This window comes from Silurus meridionalis, chromosome 6 (genome assembly GCF_014805685.1).
Source record: "Silurus meridionalis isolate SWU-2019-XX chromosome 6, ASM1480568v1, whole genome shotgun sequence".
In the NCBI taxonomy this organism is placed as follows: Eukaryota; Metazoa; Chordata; class Actinopteri; order Siluriformes; family Siluridae; genus Silurus; species Silurus meridionalis.
In genome coordinates, this window is record NC_060889.1 from 5,406,732 (window position 1) to 5,419,231 (window position 12,500).

A 12,500-nucleotide genomic window follows, 5' to 3' on the forward strand; every position below is an offset into this window, starting at 1 on the left:
TCTACACTCTTACTATTAAACTCTACACTCTTACAATTAAACTCTACACTCCTACACTTAAACTCTACACTCATACACTTAAACTCTACACTCTTACAATTAAACTCTACACTCATACACTTAAACTCTACACTCTTACAATTAAACTCTACACTTATACACTTAAACTCTACACTCTTACAATTAAACTCTACACTCTTACAATTAAACTCTACACCCTACACTTAAACTCTACACTCTTACACTTAAACTCTACACTCTTACAATTAAACTCTACACTATTACAATTAAACTCTACACTCTTACAATTAAACTCTACACTCCTACACTTAAACTCTACACTCTTACACTTAAACTCTACACTTACTCTTAAACTCTACACTCTTACAATTAAACTCTACACTCCTACACTTAAACTCTACACTCATACACTTAAACTCTACACTCTTACAATTAAACTCTACACTCTTACAATTAAACTCTACACTCCTACACTTAAACTCTACACTCTTGCACTTAAACTCTACACCTTACTCTTAAACTCTACACTCCTACACTCCTACTCTTAAACTCTACACCCTACACTTAAACTCTACACTCCCACTCGTGAACTCTACACTCTACACTCTTACACTAAAACTCTACACTCTTACACTTAAACTCTACACCCTACTCTTAAACTTTACACTCCTACTCTTAAACTCTACACTCATACACTTAAACTCTACACGCCTACTCTTAAACTCTTCAATCCCACTCGTGAACTCTACACTCTTACAGTAAAACTCTACACTCTTACACTTAAACTCTACACTCTTACAGTAAAACTCTACACTCTTACTCTTAAACTCTACACTCCTACACTTAAACTCTACACTCATACACTTAAACTCTACACTCTTACAATTAAACTCTACACTCCTACACTTAAACTCTACACCTTACACTTAAACTCTACACTCTTATTCTTAAACTCTACGCCTACTCTTAAACTCTACACTCTACACTTAAACTCTACACTTACAATTAAACTCTACACTCATACACTTAAACTCTACACTCTTACAATTAAACTCTACACTCATACACTTAAACTCTACACTCTTACAATTAAACTCTACACTTATACACTTAAACTCTACACTCTTACAATTAAACTCTACACTCTTACAATTAAACTCTACACCTACACTTAAACTCTACACTCTTACACTTAAACTCTACACTCTTACAATTAAACTCTACACTATTACAATTAAACTCTACACTCTTACAATTAAACTCTACACTCCTACACTTAAACTCTACACTCTTACACTTAAACTCTACACTCTTACTCTTAAACTCTACACTCTTACAATTAAACTCTACACTCCTACACTTAAACTCTACACTCATACACTTAAACTCTACACTCTTACAATTAAACTCTACACTCTTACAATTAAACTCTACACTCCTACACTTAAACTCTACACTCTTGCACTTAAACTCTACACTCTTACTCTTAAACTCTACACTCTTACAATTAAACTCTACACTCTTACAATTAAACTCTACACTCCTACACTTAAACTCTACACTCTTACACTTAAACTCTACACTCTTACTCTTAAACTCTACACTCTTACAATTAAACTCTACACTCCTACACTTAAACGCTACACTCATACACTTAAACTCTACACTCTTACAATTAAACTCTACACTCATACACTTAAACTCTACACTCATACACTTAAACTCTACACTCTTACAATTAAACTCTACACTCCTACACTTAAACTCTACACTCTTACTCTAAACTCTACACTCTTACAATTAAACTCTACACTCTTACACTTAAACTCTACACTCTTACTCTAAACTCTACACTCTTACAATTAAACTCTACACTCCTACACTTAAACTCTACACTCTTACTCTAAACTCTACACTCCTACACTTAAACTCTACACTCTTACTCTAAACTCTACACTCTTACAATTAAACTCTACACCCTACACTTAAACTCTACACTCCTACACTTAAACTCTACACCCTACACTTAAACTCTACACTCTTACTCTAAACTCTACACCTTACACTTTAACTCTAAACTCTTACACTTTAACTCTACACTCATCTACTGGTTTTCTTTTCCTCTTAAACTGTACACTTTGTGATCTACAATAAAATTAACTCGTTGTTTACTATAAACTGTCTCACTGACTTTCTGAGAAAGAAAGAAAGAAAAGAAAGAAAGAAAGAAAGAAAGAAAGAAAGAAAGAAAGAAAGAAAGAAAGAAAGAAAGAAAGAAAGAAAGAAAGAAAGAAAGAAAGAAAGAAAGAAAGAAAGAAAGAAAGAAAGAAAGAAAGAAAGAAAGAAAGAAAGAAAGAAAGAAAGAAAGAAAGAAAGAAAGAAAGAAAGAAAGAAAGAAAGAAAGAAAGAAAGAAAGAAAGAAAGAAAGAAAGAAAGAAAGAAAGAAAGAAAGACGACTTTGTGTGTTGAAGTCTCCATCAGTAGGTCAGTCTGAGTGTGTGATTTAATTATTATGATGATTTTTATTTGTATTTTTATTTTAATGATGATTATGATTTGATGATTATTATGATGATTATTAAGATGATTTTTATGATGATGTGATGATTATTATGATGATAATAATGCTGCCCTCTTATGGGTGATCTAACTCGGATTGTGTAAGGCTGCTGTTTTTGTTTTCAGTGTGTGTGTGTGTGTGTGTGTGTGTGTGATATCATCATCCTCAGCAGAACCTCCCATCATGGCGGAGGAGGAGCGCGTGTCGCACCCGGCTTCATCCCCGCGCGCTACTCGGCCCTTCTCATCATCAGCTCGACTCCGGAGCAGAACATCCAGGACTTTATTGCCCCTGAGCTTCACAGAGGTAAATCACATTCAGGGGTAATAACGGACTCCTGCTTTATAGATATATATACATCTCTCTCTCTCTCTCTCTCTCTCTCTCTCTCTCTCTATATATATATATATATGGTGAGGACGCGGTCTCTCTCTCTCTCTCTCACACACACACACACACACAACCCTGAGTGTAATTACACATGTACATGTAAATGACATTGTTACTGTACAGTCCGGTTACTGGGTGCATCGGGGCGTCGCGATGTTCATCTCTCCATTTCTCCATCTCTCCATCTCTCCCCATGTACACTTCCTTCTTCATACTCGCTTATATTCTACCCGCTAATGTATAATTTAATATATATTTATTTATGTGCTTGTGCGTGTGTGATGCGTTCGTGTCAAATTTGTGCAAGTGCCTGTCCGCATGACACACACACACACACACACACACACACACACACACACACACACATATCAGCTGTTCGTACACAAAACCCGCAGTGTTGTTGAGAAAAACGCGTTACAGACACCAAAGGGGGAGAACACAGGTTATAAACCCGAAATGAGCAGCGAGTGAAGCGTCATATCACACAGGGTCACTAGGAACAGGGTTACACAATATTTTCACCCCTAAACAATGAATTCTACAGGTCACGTGTAATATATATGATAGACACTTGTCATGTGTTTTATAAGTGTCCTTCAGTGATTTCCATTAGGGTTCAGATCCCGAGGCTCAGATCTTCTCACAAAACTCACATTTGCTTCTCTGCTGGTTTTATTGGGAACAGCCACGTTGTAACCTCCTGGCAGAAGTAATCAGGGTTTAAATGCTGAAGGCTTCTATTATTGAACAGAGTGTGTAATGGTAGTAGATGTTCAGAAGGTAACGTGTGTGGAAGGAGTCTCCAGTGTCAGCGCTTCGTGATATTGTCAGAACAGAGGATTGTGACCTGAGGAGCTCTTCTCTCATTAACACGGGGACGAGGTTTAATAGCTGCTATAACAAACTTTCTCTATTCAAATAAAATATAACTGTAAACAGATAAAAAGTAAACAGTGAAATTTAATCACTAGTGAAGTTCTATGTTGATTTATGTTTCTTAGAGGATTCTAGATTGTAATGTTTCATTGTGTGTGTGTGTGTGTGTGTGTGTGTGTGTGTGTGTGTGTGTGTAGGGTTGCGGGTTTGGGATGTGGATCTGACGGTGTGTAATTTGGATGAAGAGCTCAGAAGGTTTGTGAGTCACCACTCCTCTCAGAGCAGCGCTGATGTTAAAGGTGAATACACACACACACACACACACACACACACACTTATACACATTTACACACACACACTTATATACATACACACACATACACACACATATACATTCACACACACACACACACACACACACACACACACATATACACACACACACACACACACACATATACACACACACACACACACACACACACACACACACACACACACACACACACACACACACACACATATACATACACACACACACACACACACACACACACATATACATATACACACACACACACATATATATACACACACACACACACACACATATACACACACACACACACACACACACACACACACACACACAACACACACACACACACACACACACACACACATATACACATTCACACACACTTATATACATACACACACATACACACACACACACACTTATACACATTCACACACACACACACACACATATACACACACACATACACACTTATACATATACATATATATATACATATATACATATACACACATACACACACACATACATATACACACACACACACACACACATATGCACATACACACACTTATACACATACAGACACACACACACACACACACACACACACACACACACACTTATATACACACACACACACACATACACATACAGACACACACACACACTTATATACATACACACACACAATTGTATATATACACACATACACTTATATATACACACACACACACACATATATACACACACACACACACACACATATATACACACACTTATACATATACACACACACACACACACACACACACAAAATCCATAATAACAAATAAAAGTTAAAAGTGACAGTAAATTATTTAATCTCATATTATACATGAACAACATTTAAGTTCTACAGTGGGGTTTATTAATCCACAACAGAACAGCTGCTTGTGTGTGTGTGTGTGTGTGTGTGTGTGTGTGTGTGTGTATGTGTGTGTGTGTGTGTGTGTGTGTGTGGTTCAGGAATGTTTCGTATTCATCTAACAATGACAGTGTTGTTGACTGAACAAATCTGACTATGCAATGTGTGTGTGTGTGTGTGTGTGTGAGTGTGTGAGTGTGTGTGAGTGTGTGTGTGAGTGTGTGAGTTTGTGTGTGTGTGTGTGAGTGTGTGTGTAAGTGTGTGTGTGTGATGTGGGCCTTGGGTGTGTGTGATATTCAGTGGAAGTTCAGGAAGGAAGCACTAACAACCAATTGTTCAGCGTCAGAACATGAACTCACTTCACCAAGTCCATGTTTTTCATTTTGCTAAAAAATCTGAGAAAAAAAACCCTGACCTTTGACCCTGTGACTGTGGGCCTGGGTTTGAGAGGAAGTGTGGGACAAAAGAAGAGAAGGAGATGTATTTGAGAAGCAGAACATGCTAAAACAACTAGTCCACATTTTTTCTCAACCCTTGATTTTGTTAAATCTTTAAATCGTTTCCCATCTTTCCTGTTTCACAGATAAAAAAAGGGCACGTTTACTACCATAGGGGCAAATACACACACACACACACACACACACACACACACACACACAGTCATAAAGTGGACCTGCGTGATGTTTTAATCCGTCTCTCAAATCCGATTAGAGTTGAAAAATCCTGCTTGTCTGTCTCCCGATGTGTGTGTGTGTGTGTGTGTGTGTGTGTGTGTGTGTGTGTAGGTCAGCAGATATTGGAGTTCAGTACGAGTGTGCTCAGCTGCAGAGTTGTGTTTGATCCCTCAGAGGAAACACTCTACTCTCAGGTTTGTTGAGGACTGATGTAGAAACACAACCAGTGTAACTCCAGGTTCTGTTCCTGGTTTGTTCTCTTCATCTTCATCTTCATCTTCATGGGTCTTTGCAGGTCTTGTTTTGAGGCAGCAGAGCTTCATTTGCTAATTCTTGAGCTTTCTGTGTTCTGATTGGCTAAATTGTGTCATGTGATCACATGAGCGTAAACACAGGAGATGAAAACACTGATTTAGAACCTTAATGACTTTCCTGATGTTTGCTTCATACATTTGGCAGTGTTTGTGCTTCCATATTTTGTAGGTCATGTGACAAAATTATCCAATCAAAAAAGAGCTGTTTTCAAGGTTAAATGTAAAAGTAGGTAAAAAAAAAGTAGCATTCTTTTCATTTTAAAGCCTATTATAAAACATTTTCATTAATATATTTGAGTGATAAATGTCTGTAGTCGTAATTAACAACATAAAAAATTTACACAAAAAGTTTAATATTGTGTACTTGGCTTTGTTTTTATTTGTAATTAAGAACATATTTACACATTTCTTAGGGCTAATAGAAGTCAGTATGTGTTTGTCCATGATTAGCATGCTAACATTTGCAGATACATGACCTGATAACGGACACGTCTCAGAACAAGCTGTTGGTGCTGACTGGATGCTCCCTGGAGGACAGCGGGGACCTCGTTTTACACACTGGACACTTCACTCCAAACCACTTCGTTCAGATCCTGACAGACGACGAGGTCCGTGAACCAGTTCATGTTTTTTCTGTTTCATTTTCTGTCTTGAAATGATCCAAACTGATAAAAGATTTTGCCTGTTATTCTTCTCACACACATCAGATTCAACACAAACTGAACTCTGCGACAGGAAAAGCAAACCTGACCCTGAGCTGCCCAAAGACCGGAGCATGGAAGAACTTCATACTCAGGAAACACAATTTACACGATATATTAGACATTAAAGTGAATCCTTTAATGGTGCTGCCCAATATGGATGGCCTCCAGGAGTTCACCGATCATCTCTGTGAGAACACTGAGCCAGTGTCACCGTTTGATCTACTCGAACCCCCGAGTACTGTGGGGTTTCTTAAACTCTGTCGTCCATGCTGCTACATATTTCCAGGCGGAAGAGGCGACTGCGCCTTTTTTGCCGTCAACGGTTTCAACGTCCTGGTCAATGGCGGATCGGATTCGCGTTCTTGCTTCTGGAAGTTAGTCAGGCATCTGGACCGTGTAGATTCGGTTCTTCTCACCCACACTGGGACTGATAATCTTCCAGGGATTAACAGTCTGTTTGCAAGAAAAGTTGCTGAGCTGGAGGAAGTCGACTCCTCCGACTCAGAGAAGAAAGAAAAGTGGATGAAAAATATGATCTCTCCAGAGCTGGGCGTTGTTTTCTTCAATGCTCCGAAAAGGCTGAAAAGAGTTCATGGTGATCCAAATGTGTTGCGAAGTAGTGATCAAGCAGGACTTACTTTATGTCATTTGGAGAAACTCAAGATCTCGGCAGAACCATTACTTCGCAACTCAAGTGGTCCCATAGAACCAGTGATTCTGTTTCAGAAGATGGGAGTTGGGTGTCTTGAGCTGTATGTCATTAACCCGATTAAAGGCAGCAAAGAGTTTGAGGACTTTATTAACCGCTGGCCTGAAAACACCACAAGTTCCAAAGGATCTGAAGTTCCCCTAAGTTCTCTGGTGTCTATCTGCACTTTACTGGTTTGGCATCCTGCGAGCCCCCATGAAAAGATCATACGAGTCCTTTTCCCTGGCTCAACACCACAAGCAAAGATACTGGAAGGTCTAGAAAAACTAAAGCACCTTGAGTTCCTTAAGTGTCCTGTAGTGTGCTCCAAAGATATTGAACAAAAATCGGAAAAGAACCCAAAACGAGCTGAGAGTCAAGACAGCTTGAAGTCTGGCACCAAAGAATCCAGGATGAGCAGTACCACAGCCAAGGAGAAACCCATCCGTGCTTATCCAGAGCCAAAAGACCAGGTCAAGGTCAAGACTTTGAATGGTGAAGAAAAACCAAAGTCTGTGGAAAATGCTGTCAGGCCTAAACTCAACAAAGCCGTTGCAAGGAAGGAGTCTTTTAAAGGTAACAAAAAAGATGACAGGAGCAGCTTGTTGGCAGCCAAAAAACAGGAACCTGGACAGAGGAAAATGACAGGTAAAAAGGATTCCCCTTTAAACAAACAGAAGAACGATGAAAAGACTGAAGACAGAAAAAACAGTTTGATGGGGAAAGAGGCAAAGAAAATGGCTCCAAGGTCTATATCTCCTCCTGCAGACCCAAATAAATCCATGAAGAATGAAACAAAAGTAAGCAAAGCGAGTGAGGACAGAGTGAAAAACAACAAATCGACTAAGGAACAGCAAAACCAGAAGCTTTGTACTGACGTTGGGGATCCAAAACACTCAGAGGTCTCTTCACCCGAGGATTTGACGGCAGAGTTTCTGGAGCTGAAGCAAGAACAATCACATGAATTGTGTGTTAAAACTAAAACTCCTGACATTGTGTCAAAGAAGGAATCAGGAAGTGAAGATGAACCAAAAAACAACTGTGTAGAGGACCTTCAAAATCCAGGCATGTCCACAGAGGCTTCTGTAATTGTCAAGACTCCGAAAAGTGAACGCAGTGTAAATCTGGACCTCACACCCACCGAGTTTCGCTGGATAGATGGAGCAATGAGGGACAATCCACCCAAAAGTGTGCAGGACGAAGTCTGCATTAGTGCTGATGAGAAGACCTTGGAGTTCAGTTCTCCAAGATCTGGTCCAAACAGCGCCGGTCACACACCATACCACCTTTCTCCTGAGGAGACTTGGAACTCCAGAGACCGCAGCAGCTTAGCGGCCAAGATGTGCTTGGGATCAGACAGCCAACAAGGCGGATCATGTAAGACTTCAGAGTCTGGATGTCCTAGAAGTACTCAAGAAAGCAACTCAAGTTCTTCAAAGGAGAAGCACTCCAGTTTCCTGTCTCTGAGCTCTTTCAAGGACATTATGCCTGATATCTCACCCACAATGACTACCACCACCCACTCCATGCCTGCCGAAGTTAGCTCACCACAGTCCACTGAGGTTGACGAGTCTTTATCGATGTCCTTTGAGCAGGTGCTTCCTACGGTCAGCGAATCCACAAATGAGGATGAGATGTCCTATTCTAACGGACACTATACAGATCCTGACTTCAAAGTAGGAATGTCATTGTCTTTAAATGTGGCACATACCAAGAGGGTGATGAACGATGCCCCAGCTGGATGTCCTTCTGGACCACAGAGTCTGATGTTTGATGCTCCACATGATGTTGACCTTTGTTTGGTTTCTCCTTGTGAATTTAAACATTTCAAACCACTAGAGAAAGATCACCACACCCTTTCACCTGGACTTATGGCTACCAGCCCTCATGACTTCTCAGATGACAGCGATCAGTCACAGGAAGTGGTGAAGCCCTTGAACCAGGCATTTTTAAGCAGCAAGCCCACTCACCCCACACAGGAAACTCCTCTTACCTCTGCTAGTGACTACTTCCCCACTGCCTCGGACTCTGACCCTCAGCCTGGTCTGGAGGAATGCTCTTCTATCACTGCAGATGGTGCGTTAGATTCTGATGAGGAAGCGGCTGTTCAATGTTCCTCTGAGAACTTGAACCTTAATAATTCACCTCTTCAGGATCCTCTTCCTGTTCCAGTCAAAGACTATCCTCCTCTTCCTGCCCAACCTGGTGCCTGCATGCCCGATCCTGGGAAACTCGGCAAAACAGGTGAAAAGAAAAAGAAGACGACTGCAGTTACTCAAAGGCTAAGTGCATCTAGCACTTCAACACAAGCAAGCAAGACCAGAACAGGAAGTCAGAGTGGATCAGTTTGGAGTGTGAGGTCAAATTCTACCGTAGACGCTCCAGTATCACGTTCTTCAAATCTCAGTGCAAAAAGACCAACCAGTGCAGGTGGTACATGTTTACAGTCAGTATGTTTCCTGTCAAATTCAAATAGAAGGAAATGATTCTAACAAGTTTACTCCCCAATCACCTGCAGGAATCAAGAGCATCACCTCTGTGTATCTGGACCTGGCGTACCTCCCGTCTGGAAACGCAGCATCCACTATTGATGTAGAGTTCTTCTGCCGTTTGCGATCATCCTGCTACATTATAAGTGGCGACGACGCTCTGAAAGAAGCCACGATGAGACCCATTCTGGATGCTTTATTGGACGGAAAGTCTGTTTGGCCTGAAGATGTGCCGGTAAGTTACACTATAAGCATTCCATCATTCCTTATCTACAGGTGAGACAGGCAATAAGAATTATGAGAACATCCATTATGAGGGACAGCCACCAAACGAGACATACCAGCCCATTAGAGAGCCAGCCAGTAGGTAAGCCAGCCAGGAGGGTTAAGGATACACGTTTATGTAAAAGTGCATGTCTTTTCCTGACCGCAGGTCACGTTAATCCCCACATTTGAGTCGATGATGATGCACGAGTGGTACCATCAGACCCAGGAGAGGCAGCAGCAGCTGGGCATCACGGTTCTGGGAAGCAACAGCACAGTGGCCATGCAGGAGGAAACTTTCCCTGCCTGTAAAGTGGAGTTCTGATACACAGTGATGTAATGACAGAATGAGTGGGCGGGGCTAAACACATTTCATAAAAAAAAGAAAAAGAAAAAAGTAAAAAGCCGAAAATACATAAGCATATAGTGTTTTGGTAGTATAATACACACTAACACACACACACACACACACACACACACACACACACACACTAAATCACCTCGTTAAGGGCGACTTAATGGGCTGATCAGGTTCTAACAAACACTAATGTACACTAACACACTCATCACAATCTTGTCTAATTAGAATTTATTCTGTGGGTTCTGTGTGGTTCAGGGTTTAGATGACTAGTGAGTGCAGTAAGTAGGGATGAGTTCGACGGATTGGGATGGAGCCTTGGTTTTATTATGTACGCTAGAAAGAGACATATTTAAGAATTGGGTTGTAGCCATCAAACAAACTTAAAGAAGTACACTAAGTAGGGTCAATTCCTGATGTACAACCAAGAAGAAAAGCCAAGAAGTAGAACACAGGAAGTAGAACCCAGGAAGTAGGAGGTTTTTGATCATTCATTATGACATGTCGCTGTGTGTCCGTCACATTTATTCACACTGGACCCTCTCACTGCTGTACCGAACACGTGCAGTGTGTGTAGGAGTGTGTGCACATGCTCTTCCCTGCATGTGGTTACGGTTTGTTTATATTAAAACAGGTGTGAAATAAAGCGCACGAGTGTAATTCGGGCGATAAAGCTGAAGTGTAGAAGTAGATGTAGAGAGGAAGGATGCGCATGTGTGAGAATGCATCGAGATATAGATATAGAAATAAAGCCATACAGAATATCATTATTCAGAATGAAAAAAGAATCTTCAAGCAGGAAGTTCTCATATGTCCTCCATGTCACTGAACCCGGCTTGTGTGTGACGCGTGCAGTTCACGTGCATTACATCCACATGGGAAAAGGAATTGTTCTAAACAGATCCAAAAATGTTTCCTTTTACCTGTCTTTACTCCTGGTGTTTTTGTTGTGGCGTTTTTGAACATGTATTGCTCAGTTTCGAAAGATTTCACACTCTAACACTGTAATAACATCGTCATGTCGATTGTGTTTATCAGTTGGAGTTATTTACTGTATTAACCTTAATTACATTATGTTTATGTAACTTACACTCAGGCTAGGTCTCATTGTACACATTAAACTTCATGCAAATGAGCCTGCATCCAGCCAATCAGACAAAAGTTTTAAATACCACTTTAACATATTCACACCATTTGTTACAACACTATCAAACCTGTAGAGTTTTACTGTACTGTAACATTTTAGCATGCTAATCAGACTGAGCACTTGCTCGTGTTATCTAGATAATGCAGCGTAGATAATGTTTCAGATACTTCATATTGTTTATGGTACCTGCCCATGTGATCACACCATCAGTAACATTACAGAAACATCTGAGCTGAGGTACGTATTTGGACATCTGGCGACTTGCTGGTCACTTAGTGTGTTAGCTAGCTCGATCATGTTAGCTAGGGTTCTTTTAACTTGTAGACTTTTTAACATTAAAATGAGATCGCTGTAAGTAATGAAAGAGCAGTTGTGTGTGATTGAGCAGTGTGTTGGAGCAGGACTCAGAAAGCACTTAGAAACACTGAAATGTTGAAATGAAGTAAATTGTAAATGAGGAGCGAGTTCACGTCCTGTGATGCAATTCTGCTGAAACACAGGATTTTATTAAACAAGCAACAGCAGTGAGACCAGCGGAATGTGTGTAATATAAAACTGAAAAGAGTATAATATGGATTTGTTATTAAAATTCAAATATGAAACGGTTTTGCGGTGTGTGATGTCACTTTTTTCTTTTCAAATAAAATCGCATTTTGATCAGAAAGTCAAAACTCAGTCTGAACATAGAATCCATCTGAACACGTGTCGTTTGTAAATGATGACCACATGCCTAATATTGTGTTGGTCCCCTTTTTGCTGCTAAAACATTCGTGACCCATCGATCATCAA

General features: G+C 40.2%; 1 protein-coding gene across 1 annotated transcript; it reads left to right on the forward strand.

Annotated features, from left to right (window-relative positions):
• Window positions 1-2,724: 2,724 nt before the first annotated feature.
• Window positions 2,725-12,317, forward strand: map1sb (microtubule-associated protein 1Sb; the record flags this gene model as incomplete). Its single annotated transcript, XM_046851580.1, has 7 exons — window positions 2,725-2,887; window positions 4,045-4,146; window positions 5,859-5,941; window positions 6,529-6,669; window positions 6,769-9,883; window positions 9,972-10,177; window positions 10,376-12,317. Coding segments are annotated over 7 exons (3,966 nt in total), but the record flags the coding sequence as incomplete, so codon positions are not given.
• Between the last annotated feature and the right edge of the window lie 183 nt (window positions 12,318-12,500).